Source organism: Ctenopharyngodon idella, chromosome 5 (assembly GCF_019924925.1).
Source record: "Ctenopharyngodon idella isolate HZGC_01 chromosome 5, HZGC01, whole genome shotgun sequence".
In the NCBI taxonomy this organism is placed as follows: domain Eukaryota; kingdom Metazoa; phylum Chordata; class Actinopteri; order Cypriniformes; family Xenocyprididae; genus Ctenopharyngodon; species Ctenopharyngodon idella.
This window is the reverse complement of record NC_067224.1, coordinates 20,455,941-20,476,512: the sequence shown is the minus strand read 5'-3', so window position 1 is coordinate 20,476,512 and position 20,572 is coordinate 20,455,941. Positions and strand designations below refer to the sequence as shown.

Below are 20,572 nucleotides of genomic sequence, written 5' to 3'. Positions count from 1 at the left end.
TAAGATCTTAAAGGTCTGACTCAGCACATACTCAAGACCAAAACACTGACATTTCTCTAAATACTATTTTAAAAATATCTGCCCAACTGCATTTAGTGGTTCTTGACTGGTTTTGTTTTAGGACCCAGATTTTACACTGAAGTCTGGAAGATTAACTTGAAGGGAACAACATGTAAATAAACAGTCACATTAACAAGCACTAGAAAAATAGGATTAAGATTAGACTCATGCCCTGCAATTGCTGCAAGAAACAGACATCAATAAAGCTATTAAAAAATTAGATTATAAAACAAATAATCTTATTTTGCAAGCTTAAATGTGTGTGAAGACACAAGGAAGAAGTTCATGCAGTATCATTTGATTCATGTAATAAATCACATTAGGTCATTTAGTAGCCCTAAAATTATTTGGACACTCAAATCAGTCTTAAAAATATCTGAATGCATTATATAACAAAACCTCAAACCATAAAAAAAAAATTATGCTTGATCTTTCATGAGAACTAACTTTTCTGAACCAATATATAATGACTTTTACCCAACTGGAGTAATGGAGATTTTTTTAGTCGATGCATGAACTTCTCAAGTTCACACAGGTTTCCTAGAAGATGCATTTCTAAAAAGAAAACCTGCACAGGCATTAAAGTGGTTTAATAGTCCAAATACAATATAAAAAGTTAATGCAACTTCAAATTGTTTGCTTGAAGAAGGACCACACTAAAGCATCAATTTAAGTTTTACATGATCTGAATTTCAAATGCGTTGTTATAACAGTTGTCAACAAAATATGCCACAATCATTAAACTGTAATTCATGTTATTCATGAACATTGTAAACTAAGTATGACCCCAAAAGTTTGCTGCATTCATAATAATCTTTTAAATACTGTTTGAAATTTTCTTCCCTCTTGCCTCATCCAGGTTACTGAAAAAAAGGTCTTTAGTAAGAATCCAAAAGCCAATGCTGGCCAGAAAATGAAGAAAATTATGCTTTCGCTAGGCTGATTAGCTAGTGATTTGGATTACAAAAAAGAGCATGAGACCAACTTGTGAGGGAAAAAAAATCAAGGAAATAGAAACATTTATGAGTCTAAACAGACTGAAGGGATAAGAGAGACAAATGATAATAATCTAAACTAAATTCTCTAAAATATGCACCATACATTTGTTAATAAGCCAAAAGGGCTAATGAGATGACCTAAGCAAGGATGAGGATATGCCTCTAGCTTTTAACAAGAGGTTCAAATGTCCAACCACAGACATTTACACTTCGTTTCCTAAGGCATTTGAAACAGTTATGAGTTCTGTAATATGAAGAAGAGAGGCTTTTGAGCATATATTCACAAACTCAAAACCTATACTCATGTGACAAATCCTATGAAATGATTCCCAAAAAATCCTGATTTGAGCATCCACCTGTTGTTGACATCATATTTTATGCTTCCACATTAAAGAGTTAGTTCATCCAAAAATGAAAATTCTACAATTAATTACTCACCCTCGTGTCGTTCCAAACCCGTAACACTTTTGTTCATCTTCGGAACACAAATGAAAATCTTTATGATGAAATCTGAGAGCTTTCGTCCCTCCATATACAGCAATGCAACTGACACTTTGACACCTCAAAAAGTTCATAAAGAGATTGTAAAATTAAACCATATGAATTGAGTGGTTTAGTCTAAATTTTCTGAAGAGACTCGATCGAGAAAATTTGGACTAAACCGCTTACAGAAGTCTTACGGGTTTGGAACAACATGAGGAGAGTAATTAATTAATTTCATTTTTGGGTGAACTAACCCTTATTGTATATACAATGTAAATACAATTCCTGATTCAATTTAAAACAAGGGTATTAACTCACTTCCCAGGTTACAACTGGAGGCAATACGGCAGCAAATACTTTAGTAAAGACATTCCACAATGTGGTGGAGAGCTGAAGTAATAACCTCAGTCAGCAATCTCCCCATGAACAAGCCTACAGAGGGGAAATAGAGCCCACCACAAGCGGCTCTGCATTTGAACGCTCTCAGATGGAGAGACAGATGTCAGGACAACACAGAGCTTCTCATTTCTTCTATGTGTGCATCTTTGCATCCATCTATATAGCATTTTTGTGAGTGTGTGTTTTAGTTTGTGGGTAGACTGGTTTATAAAATAGTTTACCATACTGGTAGCTCTGAAATATACAGTTTCCATTATCTTGATTTAAATTAAGGTCCATGTTTTCTATCTGTTATAGAAAACTCTCAAGCTACAATTATAAAGGGTCAGTCTTTCGTCAAACATCTTCAAAAGCCCAGAAAAGCCCAGGTATGTACAACTATTTAAAAGTTTGCGGTAAGATTTTTTAATGTTTTTAAAATCAAGTCTGTTATGCTCACCAAAGCTGCATTTATTTGATTAAAATACAGTAAAAACAGTAATATTTTAAAATATAATTACAGCCATTCATATAGTCACATGATCCTTCAGAATTCAGTCTAATATGCTGATTTGGTGCTCAAAAACATTGCTTATTATTATCAATGTTAAAAAGAGTTTTTCTGTTTAACAGAGTTGTCAAAAGTAACGACTTCGGTACCAGTGGATGCTGAAATTTTAAAAATGTGATGCTTTGAGCGCTATTGAGCGGATTCGTAAACACCTCTGATTGGCCGTTGTGTTGAAGCGCTCATCGGATATGTCTGTGATTGGCTACAATGATCAACGCACGGGAGCCATCCATCATAAACGTGTACTCCACGCAGCTCCGGGGGGTTAATAAAGGCCTTCTGAAGCAAAGCAATGCGTTGGTGTAAAAAAAAAAAAAAAAAATAGGGAAGGCGTAGGACGTAGTTTAAGCATTTTGAACTGCGAGAGTTTTACACTTTCTTCGAAAGTAGAATACCGAAGGCGGTCTGGCAGAAGCTAGATATTTTACTTCATAACTTGTTATATGGATTTTTTTTTTTTTTTTTTCCCACAAACACATCACTTCACTACGATTTTAATCAATAGTTTCTTAAATATAAAATCTTTTAGTCTGTTCTCTTTTCTGTTGATGCATAAACAAAACTAGAAGCACTAAACGTTTGTAGCTTGCCTGCCATCCAATAAACTGCAAAAAGCTTTGTGCTTTGTTACTTTTAATATGAAGTGATTTTATTGCTAAATTCAAACAATAATGTCTTTTTGGCACTCTTGTTCATGGGTGAACACCAGAGGGTATGTTGAAAGATACATAACAATTTGTCTAAATGAATCCTGTCTCATGTAATCGCTCAATCAGTGTTTCAACTGTGGAAAGACGTTAATAAAAAATCTTGTAGGGCAGGCTATACATGTCATTTAACGTTACATTCACCTCAAGAAATCTATTCAATGTCCAAATACTTGTTAGTTAGCTAGAAAAAAAATAACTCTATAGAAGAGCATTTTATTATGCCCTGTATTACATACTCATTATATTTTTACTTAACCTGTTAGTGATGTCTTCGTTATTTAATGTATGTTTGAATAAATGTCATGAAAACAAATGACAGTTTATTGTCATTTAAATGTTTATATTTCACCAACAAACTAGAGTAGAAACAATTCCGTTATTAAAAAATTGATATGAAAAAATGCCTTATGTGCAATTAAAATATTTATACAACTCTTGTACAACTTGAGTGTTGATTATTAAATAAGTTTGATTAATTAATTGATTATTAATTTATTATTTATTTTCTGTTTCAGTTTTCGGCCAAGTGCATCCTGGATTTTCGGTTTTGGCCCAGAATTTTCGGTGCATCCCTAATTCTTTGACAAATTGAAAGTTCAACAGACTTTTTTGAAAATATAAATATTTTGAAACATTTTAAATATATTTAATGTTATTTTTGATCAAATTAATGCAATGGTGAATAAAAGTATTTAAAAAAAAAAAATTGTACTGACCCTAAACTTTTGAACAGTTGTGTATACTTAGTTACTGAAACAGGGAACCATATTCCCTCAGATTATCACAGAGACAGATGGTCATCCACCTCTAAACCAGTTAGCATTGCGGAAGCCACAACAAAAATTGTTTGTTTAGGACAGAGACAACAGTCAAACAACCCAAACATGACCCGTTGCTTTAAATAGTGCTTAGTTACCACAAAACCCATTTCAACTGGCTGCTCAAATCTATTATTCCCTTTGGGGGCTCAAAGGAATTCGGGGATACACTCATCTCCATATCTCTGAAACAGCATTGGGATTCTGTCTTTCAACGCAGCGCAAAAACAATTCATAAAGAATGTCAAAAGCGAAGAAAAACATTATTATTCCACAGAATATGGCATGTACAACCCCATTCCCTTCTGTAAATATAACTGAAGTCTCAGGATGCAGAATTGCAGTAACACATTTTGTGGAGGGAATATTCAGTGCAAAAAGTTGACCAAAGCACTTTTTGTTCATTCATAAATTCGAGCCTGTGTCAAGCCAGTTTCAGAAAGCAATTTAAGACATGTGAGGACATAGAGTATCCCTCTTTGTGTAGTGCTGCAAGGGAGCTTATGTGACTCAGAGATAAGTAGATTTATAGTCTCTATTTACGCTGCGCTTCCTCATAAATAGAACACTTCCATTCACAGAGCAGCACTTGCAGTAGCTGAAGCTCTCCCTTTGGTTTCATCCACTATGAGTTCAGATAAGACCAACAGGCTACATGAAGATGATATGATGAAAGATATTAAAACACAGCTTGAACAGTGCCATTTAAACCAAAGTCAAATCTTTTTTAATTATTAAGCAGTATTTATTATTACTTTCTGCCACCAGTGAGATAGGATCTGGGTAGTGAATGAATGCTATTGGCAGAGATTTAACCAGATATAATGGGTAAAGGTAAGCATGTTTGTCCACCCATGTTTGCTGCAAAAATGTACATGCAGGTTATGATGTCTGACCAGGGACTCTCAGATATTTGTCAAAACAAGAAGCATGAAAAGTTGTTGAATGTTGTTGAAAACTGATATTCACCCCCTTAAATATCATTAGCAATAATTATATGATACCTAGCTGTCAGCCTATGCAACAAAAAGTTTATTACTGAAACTTGCTATTGCAAGATTATCCGTAAGATTTACTAGATTACTCATTCATTCAATAAGCTGTAAATATCAAGTCTCAACATATTAAAACACGTCACGCGATACGTAGCATTTAAGTATATAATATAACAGGCACAATACAGCCATATGCCTATGAAAATGCGCATTTTGTAGCCTACCTGAAACGTTCACTTACACCCCTTCATCATCATTCTTGCGGTGAGGTCAGTTCCCGACAGCTGGCACGCGCTGTTTGGGCTCCCGTGAGTTCAATGATCATAGCAATCATCCGTATAAAGTCCCTGAGTGACTCTGTATGTTCATGGAAATGTTTCTAACAGCTCCAGCGACTCGCCCCTTTCATGTGATCTACTCAGAGCTTGATTAAAGTCCATGGCTGCTTTTTTTCCACAGGACAGCCTGTCGATATGGACAGTGTTCGTGTCTCTGAGATTGTCAAATGAAAATACGGGTCGGTTCGGCGCTCGCAAACTTTGCATGCGCGTCTGGGATCCATTAACCAGCGCGTTGCATCTGAGCGGTTGAGATTGTTTGGATCGTCCCGCCCCTTCTTCAAACTCCCAACAGAAGACGCTCACAGCTGAATCTCAGATATTGACACACGAAGGAAGGAATACCACTGTGGCGGTGAACTAGTGAACTGCCTACATAGAAAGCATAGTGACCCTATGTTTAGAGACGGTTCCGATTCATTAATTAAAAATAGCTTACTAATAGGTCTACTTCATTCATTTATATTATATATATATATATATATATATATATATATATATATATATATGTATAAATAACCATTGACTACAACAAAACTCATTATGTGTATCTTTAACTACGTTATAGGCCTAACGAACAACCAGCAGGTAGATTTATCTGTTGTTCTCGCGAGCATAACGTTCAACACGGCTATAATAGTCGAGATTCTCAAATCATGTTAAAAAGGATATATGTTTTTGAGATTTACAGCTGCATTTTTCTTTTATTTTGGAGTGGCCTTTGGAAATAACATGTAAGGCATTAGACAGTTCATTTCACTTGGTCTGTGCAATGCTGTGTAGCTAGTTTACTTATACGGAAAGTATTAAACAAAGGATTTGGGCTTTGTGTAGTTGTCATATCACAGCTCATAAAGAAAAAACTTTTTCTGGTTTGTTGACAGATGTGACCTTGAGCAGCGTTAGTCATTCTGAATGAGGTGAGCATTTACTTTGAGCCTGGAGCTATACTTCATTATTAACTCACTAGTTTTATATGTTTTAATCATCCATTCAGACAGAAAAGCAGCCTCACTGTGCTGTCCTCCCTCCTGGCAGGATCATAATATTCCAACAAAACAGATGGAAAAAAACACTTAATCACTACATCTTTTACTGCTGAAGGGAAAGGTTGTCTCCACTAGGTTATGAATAAATAAAACAAATAAATACCATAAATCATAACAGACTGCACCTGAGTGTGCACTGGCTGGGCGTCTCCTCCTAAAGCCTGTTTTTATTATGAAAGACATCCGGTGGCGGGCAGCAGTCTGGCACACATTCTTCACATAGCTCTGAGGGGTTTGTGGGGAAACGTCCCAAAGACAGTAGCATCATTCACAGCACCCTAGCCTTCCACAATATTCACAGACTTGAAATGGACATGTCATATCTTCTGCTGTTGCTGTTCTGACCATAGTAAATTAGCTATACTGATAGACAAAAAGTAAAATTAAGAAGAAATGTGACAATTTTTTTTCTCTCTCACAATCATATTCATACAAATGTCAAATATCTACTTGCTGCCTGGTGCTCAATTTATTTTAGTTTGATTACATTATGTTCATCACATTTCATGGTGTTCATTTCAATAGTGCAAGTAAAAGGATTTTTGTATGGAATAACTAGAAAGTTTTGTACTACTGCCCTCTAGTGGACAAAGCCACAACTGTACAGTCCTAACTGCACAGCCTTTTTTCACCACACATAAATGTCTCTACAGATATCACTGAATGTGTCCTGAGAAATCATACTTAGACTCAGTAAACAGCAATAAAAGAGTCAGGGGAGGAGTCTATCCTAATAAGTCAATCTGAAAACTAACCAATCAGAAACGCTCCAAAAATAAGTGTTAAATTGAAAAGGGTTTCATATAAAATTAAAACATGAAAGAGTTTGAAGAACAGAAACCCTGTGTTTTACTACCTTAAATAGGACATGTGTGACTTTCTAAATATTTTCACTTATTTAAAATTCAATTTTGTAATTCCAGACTGAGCTAGGATCTTAAAATTGTAAAGAGGCACTGTCATGTGCGTGCACATGGCCTTGTGTGTAGGCAGATCAACCTTGCTCAGTAAACCACCACTTTCTACAAAAAAAGCCAAAATGGGCATGATTGAAAATCACAGAGCCAGACATGGTGGAATGTAATTTGTGGGGCTTCAAAATGGTTAGTTCCATAAACCAGACAGTATTACCTGAATATCCGGATTGAACAGAGTTAATCCTCAACCCCATCTGTGACCAGAGAAATCTGGGGGTTCCATGAGACTCTGTGTTATTCTCATGGCACAGGGTTTATGCACAGTAGATGAATGATTTGATTTTGAACCAATGTCATAAAAGCATTTTTCCAAAGAAGCAAGTGCAACTGGGAATTTGAGACAGATAAAATACTTTATTATACTTTATCATGTGAAGTTATGACTATATTCTGCCCATAACATAACAATAGGCTGACTTGCTGGATAAATTATGATTTCTGAGCACTATTATCTTTCATCTCAAGACTGAACAATTCTACACAGTAAAAATGTTTGTAATGTTAACAAATTATATATATATATATATATATATATATATATATATATATATATATATATATATATATATATATATATATATATATATATATTAGTAAAAATGCAACGGTCAAAACATGGTAATTGGTTAACTGTAAATTACCTTACAATATACAGTGGAAATTGTAAATGGTTTAACATCACATTTATGGGTGTTTTATGGTTATGGTTATATATTTATGGTTTTTGGAAGTAAAACTATAAATTATCATATAAATTACGGGGGAAAACCATAAAAGGACATTTGCAGAAACCTCTACATGACACATCTCATATGATTATATTTTAAAACAGATTTGATTCTTTTCATTTTTGTGTTTATTTATGACATTTAGTTAATGTTTACTGCATTATTTTGTGTGTTACTCTGATGGTGTTGTGTCTATGTATGACCTGTGCACGTCAATCTACAGTCATTGGTCAGGTTTTATGTACAGACCACTTGAAATGATTTCTGATTCATCATGTGGCTTTCTATTGTGACATACAGTCACAATAAGACGTAGTCTGGCCAAGCAGCATTTTGTCAAGGATAATCCAGCATTTTTGGCTAATCACTCAGTCTTACTTTTCAGAATCAAATGAGACCAATCTACTTTTTTATGTAACTGACATAAAAAAAAAAAAAAAAAGTTATGACTAGTGTCAAAGCAAAACAATTACATGACTAACTAGTCTAAGCAGTTTAAAGGGTTAGTTCACCCAAAAATGAAAATTATGTCATTTATTACTCCCCTCATGTTGTCCCACATCCGTAAGACCTTTGTTTATCTTCGGAACACAAATTAAGATATTTTTGATCAAATCCAATGGCTCAGTGAGGCCTCTATTGCCAGCAATAACACTCCCTTTATCAATGCCCATAAATCTACTAAAAACATATTTAAAACAGTTCATGTGACTACAGTGGCTCAACCTTATATTATAAAGCGACGAGAATACTTTTTGTGCTCCAAAAATAACACAATAGCCACTTTATTCCACAATATCCAGTGAAGGGCGATTTCAAAACACCACTTCATGAAGCTTCGAATCTTTACGAATCATTTGTTTTCGAATCAGTGGTTCAGAGCACCAAAATCACATTATTTAAGTAAACGAGGCTTCGTTACGTCATAAGTGTTTTGAAACTTCAATAGTTCACGTGACTTTGTCAGTTTGATACGCGCTCCGAACCACTGAATCAAAACCTATGATTCGTAAAGAATCGAAGCTTCATGAAGCAATGTTTTGAAATTGCCCTTCACTGGATATTGTGGAATAAAGTCGCTATTTTGTTATTTTTGGAGCACAAAAAGTATTCTCGTCGCTTTATAATATTAAGGTTGAACCACTGTAGTCACATGAACTGTTTTAAATATGTTTTTAGTAGCTTTCTGGGCATTGAAAAAGGGAGTGTTATTGCTGTCTATGGAGGCCTCTCTGAACCATCGGATTTGATCAAAAATATATTAATTTGTGTTCCGAAGATAAACAAAGGTCTTACAGGTGTGGAATGACATGAGAGTGAGTAATTAATGATCTAATTTTCATTTTTGGGTGAACTAACCCTTTAAGTAACTGGCCACAGCATTAATATGGTGTTTATCAGCACATTTTAAGGTAAAGATCAACCTAGATCTTGGTAGTTCAAGTAGATTGGTATATTAACATTATATATCACTTAACTGTATGAAATATACAGTTGAGGAATTTCATAATACAGCAAACATTGTTACAGTTGTTTGTTTGGCAACCACAGCTGCCAATTTTTTACCGTAAAGTTAACTGGATATTCTTTACAGTGTCATTTTTTAAATATTTAATATTTTACATTTTAAATGAATGAATCATTCATCCAAATGTCTCGCTAAATTCTTGAAAGTCCTTGGCATTTTAAATCATTTCAATGCATATTTTATTTACACCCTCACAATCTTGGAAGTCCTCCGGTTATAATTAAGAAAACGAATGAGAACAAAACATTTGATCTGATGATTACAAGCTATTTTCAATCAAGGAACATTCTTGTACTGTTTTAACTAGACCACAGTGCCTGATTTGAGGTTCTCATATCCATTACTGTGGGAAAATGGCACCAATCTCTTCACTTAAGACGAAAGAGCCAAAGCTTTCTTTTGCTGAAGAGAAAAGTGCAAACTCAGACATAGTTAATGCCAGGGAAAAGATGGCAGTCTTTCTCTCATTCATCCAAGCGGCAAGTTAACAACCACGAAGAGCTGCCTTGCCAATTCAGGACTCTGAGATTCAATTTAAAGCAAACATAGACTAAAAGGCTTTGATCTTTATACTGACAGGAACTAGGCAGACTTAAGCTGAAATGTGTAATGTTTCACAGTGGTTTTGATAGGACAGATGGAGAGTCTAATACAGTTAATCACTTTGACACAGTATATGTCTGTAAAAACAGTTGTGGAAGGAAAATGCACGGTTCATAGTTCACTCTGTGCGGTCCTTTATTTCTTCACACCTCTGTTTTAGACTCCCAAATACTTGTGGCTTCTGGATCCCAAAATCTCTGGAAAAATCCTTTAAATTAATTTAAGATTAAAATGGAAGTGCTAATCAGCTGATTCTAGCTTTCGAATCAAACAGCTTTGATTTTCTTTGTTGCAGTGAATCCAAGTAAAGTGTATCATTCTTAACCTTGTTTTCTCCAATACTCTCTCATTGAGCACGTGGAGAACACTTTGCATGGGCCGGTTGGATCAGCGCCACTGATCTATTTTCCATGCTCCCCACAGACAGATGCTGGGCCAGGCTGTTAAAGGGGGGGGGGGGGGGGGGGTGAATACGGCAGGACCAAAATTACAAGAAGACACATTAAACCGACAAGGCTTTTTGTGGTGAGCTGCATTCAGGCCCAGAAATTTTGCATTGAAATCATTAACATGAAAAGCACTTGATGAAAAATAAAGTTTCCATCGTGTCTTTTTTTGTGTGTGTGTTTGAAGGCTTTGGTCCATTGTTGTTTGAACAGTGTCCAACCCTCATCTCTCCACTCACACCAGACCTTCTACTGCAACAGTTCTCAGTGTTTGCACCCTTACAGATTCAGGCCTTACCTGAGAGAGGAAATAAGAGTAATGCAGTAATGAGCAAACATAACCCTGAGGCAGACTCATAAAACTCACTTAAACTGAAATTTAACCAAAGGTTTGTGTGAGTAAAGGAAGGAAACGGCTAATGGAGGCTAGACCTGTAGAAAATTAGTCTGTGGTGTCTTCAGTAAAGATTGGGTAGCAGACAGATTTGACTAGCATGAATTTCCTAGTTGGTTAATGTGGGTAAAGTTTTTTGGACACGAAAAAACTGCAATATTGCAGTATAGCTGCAACACAACTGCAGTTTTACTGCTGTTAAACTTCAGTGTACTGCAGTTGCACTGTGATTATACTTCATTATACTGCAAATCTATGGTTGTGTTTAATTATACTGCAGTTATACTACATTGTACTGCAGTTTTACTGCAGTTGTACTTCAATATACTGCAGTTCTTTTTTGTAAGGGGTGGGTGATACTCAAACCACTCTTGTACCAGTGCTGAATGGTGAAAGTGGACATTGTCCCACACAACCACACAATTTTGCTGAGTTTGCTCCTGATCACCCTGTGGAAAGTTAATTTCATTGAGGGAGTTTAAACAATTTAGAAGCCTTTCTGTGTTGTGCGGCCCCAAGACATTGACTGTGGCACAAAGCTTATATTGGGCTGAACTATCTGTTCAGCTTCTCTCAAGCTGAAAAACCATAATTTATGACATGGGCAATTAGGTTGGCTCTTATTTCATTTGAAACTCGTCTGTATCCTATTCTTCTACCTCTCCTCCTTCCTCTTACACCTTGCTCTTCTCTTTACCTCTGTCCATGTCTTTTTATATTTTCTTCTCTTGCTCTTTCCACTAATACCATTGCCTTGCACTCTACCATATCTTCTCCCTCTACTCCGGCCTCTTCTCGTCTTCCTACATCCTCAGCTCTTCTTGCTTCTCCTGCTTCCTCTCCTCCTCCTATACTATCTATTCCTTTCCCCTCATCTCTTTCTACCTCTTCCACTGTTCCTCTCCCTCTCGGTACTACCCTTCCTCTATCCTCTCCAAAACCTCTCACTCTTACATCTCTTCCTTTTCCATTCTTCTTCTTTTTTTTTTTTTTTTGTTGTTGTTTTTCTTTCCCCTTTTATAGTTTTTGTAATTGAAATAGCTGTGTAAACAATTAGGAAATTTGCATTTCCTGTGTTGTGTGTATTACTAACTCAGCAGATATTTATTTGGGGCTAATTGAGAACATTCCAAGTACAACTGAGATTTTAACAAATAACGGAGTTTTGTTTGTTGTGTTTGGAAAAATGGTGCACAAATGATTGTGATTTTTGTAAAACCAATAAAAAGAGCTGCAATTGTTTTCGCCTGATATATTAAAGTTTTGGTTGGATGTATGAACTACTGTGAAAACATTTGGGAATTTTGTGCACAGTGTTTTGAGAAAATGATGCATGTGATTTAAAATTTGCATGAAATGAAGGAAAATTTACAACCTGTTTAGGACAGTTACAAAGTGTTCAGATTACTGTGTTAACTGTTTTGAGAACAGTGACCTAAGTTTGAAGAAATGTGTCAAATCGATTGAGAAAAACTGTAAATAAATGCAGCCTTGGTATAAGAGACATTAAAAAAAATCTTACTGACCCCCAACATTTGAACAGTAGTGTATGCTGATTACTAGCTATGCTATTTTATCAGGAAATAAATGACCATATTATATACATTATAAAATAACTGCTTTCGCACTTGTAGAGGTGTAATTCAAAACTTAGACATCTCTATCGCCATCTAGTTGAAACATAAAATTGTAAAACTTTTTGTTTTTAACTCAGTTGTGCTTCCTATAAAGCATATATATTCGAAAAATGTTGTCATACATGATGACATAAACATGCAAGAACAAGTAAAGTAAATCCAAAATTTCCTGCCGAATCCAACCGACTTTTCAAAATATTAATCACAAGGCTTACTACAGTGAATCAAGAATATGCAAGAACAGTATTGAGCACTGATTTCTTATGTACTCTCTAAATAAAGTAAATTGTTAATTTTACTCAAAAATACAAACAAAACAACAACAAAAAATCCTTAGTGGAATGTTACTTCATTTGAGTACGTCACCTCATCATCCAGTATTCACAAATCTCATAGGCCTGTTTTTAAAACACAAATCTCTTGCTCTCTAACTTGAGTTTCCTTAGTCCCTGTCTGCAAGAATAGAGTTAAGCTTTAAAAAATAAACAGTTAAGCAAAAAGTCTGATATTTCAAATCTTCCTGGAGATATATTAGCAAAACAAACATCTACAAATAAAACAACCAAAAGCATTAATTTGTTTTCCAGGTCTTAGAAAGGGTAAGAAGCTTATACCAACAGGAAACAGACTGCTCTCTCGTATCAGAATAACAAGAAGAAATACAGCCGTTGATTCTCTCCCAGAGACGTCTTGACATCAACAGCTTTTCTTTAGCTTGAGAAAATAATACGTCTGTTCTTGGTCAAAACCACGTGCCACTCCCAGGAACCTCCTCCCTTTCTGTATCCCGCTGTCCATCCGTACAGGAATCAGTTATCCCAAACTAGATTCTGTGTGAACACTGCAAAACTTCCTATCATTTATCAGTCACACAATACAACACCTAATTATAGAGCTTAAGTTACAAGGATGGAGTCAACCCTGACAGACCACAACATTCAAAGGACTTTCAAAGGAAGTAGTCTTCAACTTGGGTATATATAGGACTGGATAGGATATGAGACATTGACATAAACACTCTAGAAATAAGAAGAATATGCTAATTGCACTGGATGCTTTTTTTTTCCTGACATAAAGCCAATTGGGCAAATTTGTGCACTATTTTAGTTTCCAGTTAAACCAGTTAAAATCTATATGCCAGTTCTTTTGGTCTCATTTTTTTTTTTTTTCAAATCCCTAACATGTGGTCACAAAGCTTTAAGCTTTAAAGGGATAGTTCAAGCAAAATGACTTGTTTACACACCCATATCTCCAAACCTGCATGACTTTTTTTCCTCTGTCCAGGACAGAACATATCTTTTTTTTTTGGTCCATACAATGGGAGTCAGTGGTCACCAAACATGGTTACCAACATCTTTTATGTTCTGCAGAAGAAAGTCATACAGGTTTGGAGTGACATGAGGGTGAATAAATGATGACAGAATATTCATTTTTGGGTGAATGAACCCTTTAAAATGGTCATTTAGAAGTCTTTTGAATGCACTTCTGTCTGAAGTTTAAATAGCCAAAGCTGTACAAGATTTTATCATGGTTGGACAGAAAAAATAACTTAGCTGCAATGTTATTATATTCTCATTCTGAAGAAAAAGGTTTGCAAACTGAATTACAAATCTGGAAATAACAACATTAGCAGCTAAAATAGTTCTTCTTAGAGGACAATAGTGCTTTTGAAATGAAGAAAAATGGTGCAAAACATTCCAACGCGTTTTTAAAGTCATTGGCAACGTGGGACACAAAAGTACTGGTAATGTGACACATTTTCCAAGGTTCTGTTTGCCAAGAAAGGAAAAGGCAAAAAAAAAAAAAAAAAAAAAGCATGGCCCTGCAACATGGTGAACTTCACAGTGCAGGTCCATCCTTTGTTTTGGTTAGAGACAGACATTTGGCGGTCTAAGTGAAAGCTGAGCGTGTCAGCCGGTCCAGATGGAGGCCAAACACGGACAGACACGAAACTGTCTACACCACTGACACATGCAGCCGTCTGTCAGAGCTGTCAACATGAGGAAACAAACAAGGAAAAGACCCACTGGCCCTGATCCAAGTACCATGCTCTGGGGCAAAACTAGACAACCCCGGACACATGCTGACACGCTGTACATAGACACAGGAACACTAACACACAGGAGACCCTGTTCTCTCTGACCAGCTGTGAATCACCCTGATACCCAAATAAGAAGCTGCCACCCAGTCAGACGAGTAGCTATTCAGAAAATGGTGTGATATACTATACAGTCATAAATGTGAAACCCAGCTTTTAGAATGTAGAATGTAGATATATACCCTAACTCATTTCACTCACTGCACCTTTCTTGGCTGTTTTTACTTTATTTTTGATAAAAAAATGGGCATCTGCTTTTTCTTTCTCTATTTGCAGACCACTGACATCATTGCCGAATGTGCCTAATTATTTGGATTTTTTTCAATGGCTTAAACCAGGGATTCCCAAACTTATTGTCAGCCAAACCCCTTTAACCTAAAATACTTTCCTAATATTTAAAAAATGTAAAATTTTCAAAAAAAAATTGTTTTAACAATTTACCAACATTTTCATGTTCACAGTTCTCTGATGTTGGTTAATGGTCACATGACATGCAGGTAGACAAATAAATAATTCAGTTATTTGGTAAAAAAAAAACATAATTATCTTATTAATTATCATAATTAATATTATAATTGCTGATATTATAATTATCCCTGCATTTCCATCATGAATCGTTGTATGGGAAACCCTGATTTAAACTGAGATGCAGTGGCGTGCACAGACCTCCGCGGTCCCCCTCGGTAGAAATCAAGTTCTGGGGGGCACCGCAATGCCACCAAAAAGGGCATGTTCACTTTCACGATTTAAGAGGCAGGGCCTCAAACCCCCCTGGCCCCTCCTCCTTGTGCACAACACTGCTGAGATGATTTTTTTTTTTTTTGGTCAGCTAGGGTGTTGCTAGTCCATCTTAGACCTTAACAACTTGATGTCAACTCTTCAAAACTTCATTACATTCTCCACAGATTTGAGTATGGCAATGTACAATGCTGTCACTGTCGCCATGTCTTTCACACAAGTTCAGTCCCAAACAGGCAATGTCATCTGTGGTTCATTTTAGTTATCACAGACCCATTTCCCATTGGCTTTTACAGATTGAGGGGAAATCTTAAATTATGAGGGTACACCACATACACTGTCAATGGATGTTAAGTTGTAAATAACCTGGTGTGCTCATTTAAAATGTCCAAGCACACTCAAATTACTTTGCATGATGACTGGATGAAAGAGAAATGCTTTCAGTGCACACTTTTTCACAATTATTGAAACACAAAGAGATTCAAAGCCAAGAAAAACTCATTAAGTCAACAGCATGGGCTTGAATATCAGAGAAATTCAACTCTATGCTTACTTATTTTGTTAACCAAACTAATTTTTTAAAGGATTAGTTCACCCAAAAATGAAAATTCTGTCATTAATTACTCACCCTCATGTCGTTCTACACCCGTAAGACCTTCTTTCATCTTCAGAACACAAATTAAGATATTTTTGATAAAATCCGATGGCTCAGTGAGGCCTCCATTTAAAGCAAGTTAATTTACACTTTCAAATGCCCAGAAAGCTACTAAAAACATATTTAAAACAATTCATGTGACTACAGTGGTTCAATCTTAATGTTATGAAGCGACTAGAATACTTTTTGTGCACCAAAAAAACAAAATAACGACTTTATTCAACAACATCTAGTGATGGCCGATTTCAAAACACTGCTTCATGAAGCTTCGAAGCTTTATGAATCTTTTGTTTCGAATCAGTGGTTCAGAGCGCCAAAGTCACGTGATTTCAGTAAACGAGGCATTAGGCTTGTTCGCTGCGCAGACTGATCGGCGTATCACATCAAAGTACCGCGAGAGCGTTTGGAGAGCGTATGACTCCTTATGCTTTTGAAACGCTCTCGCTGTACTTTGATTTCAAACGCCTATCAGTTTGCGCAGTGCCAATGCATCTCGAACAAGCCCTTCGTTACGTCATGTTTCGAAATTTCAATGGTTCACGTGACTTTGGCAGTTTGATACACGCTCGAACCACTGATTTGAAACAAAAGATTCGTAAAGCTTCTAAGCTTCATGAAGCCATCTTTGAAATCGCCCATCACTAGATATTGTTGAATGAAGTCGTTATTTTTTCGCAAAAACTTTAGTACCTTTCTGGGTGTTTGAAGGAGTAAATTAACTTGCTTTCAATGCAGGCTTCACTGAGCCAATGGATTTTATCAAAAATATCTTAATTTGTGTTCCGAAAATAAACTAAGGTCTTACAGGTGTGGAACAACATGAGGGTGAGTAATTAATGACAGAATTTTCATTTTTGGGTGAACTAACCCTTTAAGACAGACTGACATATAGTGCAAGCTATATCTTGATTGTAAACAAATTCAGACATCTTACCTGGCTCCAGTGACGTCGACCCCAACCATCAGCTGTCCGTTTAGTGACAGCAGCTCATCTCGCAGCTTAATATCTCCACAACGGGCTGCTGGACTGTTCTTTTTCACTTCAGTCACCCAAATACACCCGACATCCAACACAGGGCCTTTATCGCCCTTCCTGCGCCTCCTCCTGACCCCTTTCTTCTTCCCCTCAGGGTCTCCAAAAATCGGAATATTTCCAAAGCTGAGCCCGAACTCCGGTCCATCTTCCTTAGACTTGTTCAGGTAGACCGTCCTCACTTCAGCATCGATTTCCTCTCTAAATGGGCTACTACCGTACAAAGGACTCTCAACATCAGCAAAGTTTAGCTGGATGTATTCCACAAGCTTGCAGATGGCGGCCTGGCAAACACCGCCTGCGCTCATCCGAGGTTCATCGCCCTCGTCTCGGTTCTTTTCTTGAGCCCTGAGCCAGTTCTCCAGCAGGAGGAGATGGCTCAGGGCATTTTCTTGGGTGATAGGCATCCTAGCTGCTGCTGCTGGGCCTGCCTGGGCCGCCCCTGCATGTTGAGTCAAGGCTCTCCAGTGGTGGCTGTAATCAGACGCATTAAAATGGCTTCACATTCCTCTCAAAATGACACAGTGACCTCACAGACTTCAGATCCAGAACACCGGCGTCCACTCGTGATACTCTTAGACCACAGAGGTCCATGATGTCATCCACAGAAACAAAAGGAAAGCACGGAGATTGAGGAAGACGGACACGTTTATGCTTTGAGGGGTAACAAGAGAACGTGTGCCATTAGCTGGTCGTCTTGGTGCGTGCCAAATCTGATTTCCAATACCATTAAAGTGGAAAATAGCAGATCGTTGGGAGTCGAAATCTATCCTGACTCACAGGCGCCACAGACGTCCACCTAATCAGAAAGAAAATAAATAGAATTGCCATTACAAAGAAAGTCAGCAGGCATGAACTCATGTTAAAGCACTGCAGTCATGGCTCATTTGCTACTCAACCTCAGTACGCACAAGAACAGAAATTGGCGTAAGTATGACAACAAAGAAAGCTTCCTATATACCAGCCGTTTCATTTGACTGACAGAATTCATGAACTGGAAAAGGTTCCAATAATAGTCTTATGGGCTTTTTACAGATGTGTCATTTGGCTGTTTATACAGACATTCAGTTAGGGTAGAATCAATGAGGTTGACATTATTCGATGCACAGTGAGCAGACAGAAAGGAAAAGCAAACTTCCTTTCAATTCTTATTCACCTTAACCTTGTGGAATGTAACCTGACAATAAATGTTGAAACTGCCAGCCAGATGTTGTGATGGTGTAGCTCAAACTCTTGGACTTGCAGACCACATTTCTGGCATATTTAAGTATATGCTCTAGACAAAGACCACAATCAAATTGCTACTCTGGGGTTTTGCTCAAAATAACACGACTTTGGCCTCTGTGAGCATCACACACACTACTATGGCTTCCATATGAGTTCAAAATCCTTCTGTGATATAAGATAATGGAGCATTTATGTGTAACAATATATTAACTTTGCATTAATGTCCATTACTGGGGGGGGAAAATAGATTAAACTGTGAGAAGATTACTTAGCGCAGCTATATAAACAAGAGGGGGATGTATAACCAACTGTCAGCTGAAGTCATATAGATCAGACTAGAAAAGTAAAGTGACAGCTAATACCAGAGGACAGAACCCATTTCAAGAGTTTAACCTCAATAAGTCATATGCAATTTATAAATGGCAATGCTAAAACATTTCTATCAACAACTAGGCATGCAATATACAATCATGTCATTGATAATGTGAGTAATGAAAGAAAAATTACCGTATTGAATATGAAAACATGCTTACAGTGAAGCTTTGTCTTTCCACAAGAATGTGACACACTTATTTGTCTAAGAGATTATACACACTACAACAGTTCCCTACAGTTTATTACATTACATTAAAATGAAACCCGAAAAGTTACCGCCCCTTATTAAACAAATTTATCAACATCTTCCTCCTACCTTTTCACATTTTTGAGATTTTTTATCTTACTCCATTCAAGCACGTAGACGCCTCTCGCCGCGCTGCGCTGTCACAGTGACACAGAAGGTCTGCAGACCCCAGACTCACCCTCCGAAAAGACCCACATGTAATAGGATTAGTCTCACCCCTCCCCTGTGCCACTTAAACACACAATGACCTCCCATTTTCTCTTTGGTTGAGTTGCTGAATGGCCAGTTCAAGTGTTTATATTTCTGCCATCATGTCATTTATGATTATTGATGTTTTTTTTCCTCACATAAGAACAATTCCTTTAACAAAGCAAATGCAGATATATAAAACACTGGCACACATTAAATGAGATTTTAGTGGGAAAAGCTTTAAGGATTAGTTTAAGAAAAATGAAAATGCTTTTATTATATTCTGTTAAAACTAATTTAAAATAACTATTTTCTATTTTAATATACTTTAAAATATCATTTATTCCAGTGATGGTAAAGCTGAATTTTCAGCAGCCATTAGTTTGGTGCTCAAGAAACAAAACTCATGTAAAACTGATACTTTTTTCAGGATTCTTTGATAGAGAGAAAGTTTAAAACAAAATTTATTTGAAATATATATATATATATTTTTAAATATATATTTAAATGTTTTTACTGCCACTTTTAATACATTTAAGGCAACCTTGCTGAACACAAGTATTAATTTCTTTAAAATAAAATCTTACTGAATGATAGAATATCTATCCTATATTTTTTCTTGTATACATGGTTTATGAGGACACAAATGTGTATAATGACATGGGTATTACAATGTAAACATGGTTTTGAGGACACTTCCTGTGTCCTCATAAACCAAATGGCTTAAAAAAAACATACTACATGGTGTTTTTTTGAAATTCAAAAAATGCAGACGTTTTCTGTGATGGGTAGGTTTAGGGGTAGGGGTAGTGTAGGGGGATAGAATATACAGTTTGTACAGTATAAAAACCATTACGTCTATGGAGAGTCCCTGTAAACCACATAAACTAGTATGTGTGTGTGTGTGTGTGTGTGTGTAATTGTTCCATTAAAATGAATGGTAATCATCAGCAGCTATACTTTCTCCAGTCCAGCGACAGTGAAGTGTTGGTAAACATTCTTAAGCCAGTGGGTTCTGCCAACAACAACATCCCCATGATAAAGAAAGCTGTTGTTTCCCATTGAATGTTGTTTCCTATTGAAAGCCCAAGAAAAGGGATTAAAGCGAAAAGAAACATAATAGTAAATGCACTGCATTGTGTGACGAGAAAAATGTGTCACTAGTAAAAACTGAGAAAAAAAAAACGTGATCAATGCTGGATGATTATGGCTGTAAAACCATGAACTCCACATGGTTGAAATAAAGAAGCCTTTCATTTAAAAACAAACAAGACTTAAGAGCTTTTCACACTTGAAA

At 36.4% G+C, this 20,572-nt stretch overlaps 1 protein-coding gene across 4 annotated transcripts in view; it reads right to left on the bottom strand.

The window, feature by feature from the left end:
- pdzd2 (PDZ domain containing 2) overlaps positions 1–20,572 on the bottom strand; it is a 74,564-nt gene that overhangs the window by 40,706 nt on the left and 13,286 nt on the right. For 3 of the 4 annotated variants that reach the window (XR_007930379.1, XM_051895000.1, XM_051894998.1), the window contains exon 2: positions 17,139–18,036. Coding sequence is in view for 2 of the 4 variants with exons in the window: in XM_051895000.1 (XP_051750960.1) it covers positions 17,139–17,644 (506 nt within the window). In the remaining 2 variants the exon portion in view is untranslated. Of the gene's footprint in view, positions 1–5,237; positions 5,632–17,138; positions 18,037–20,572 lie in introns of those variants that run through there. The other variant, XM_051894999.1, reaches the window with a different exon arrangement.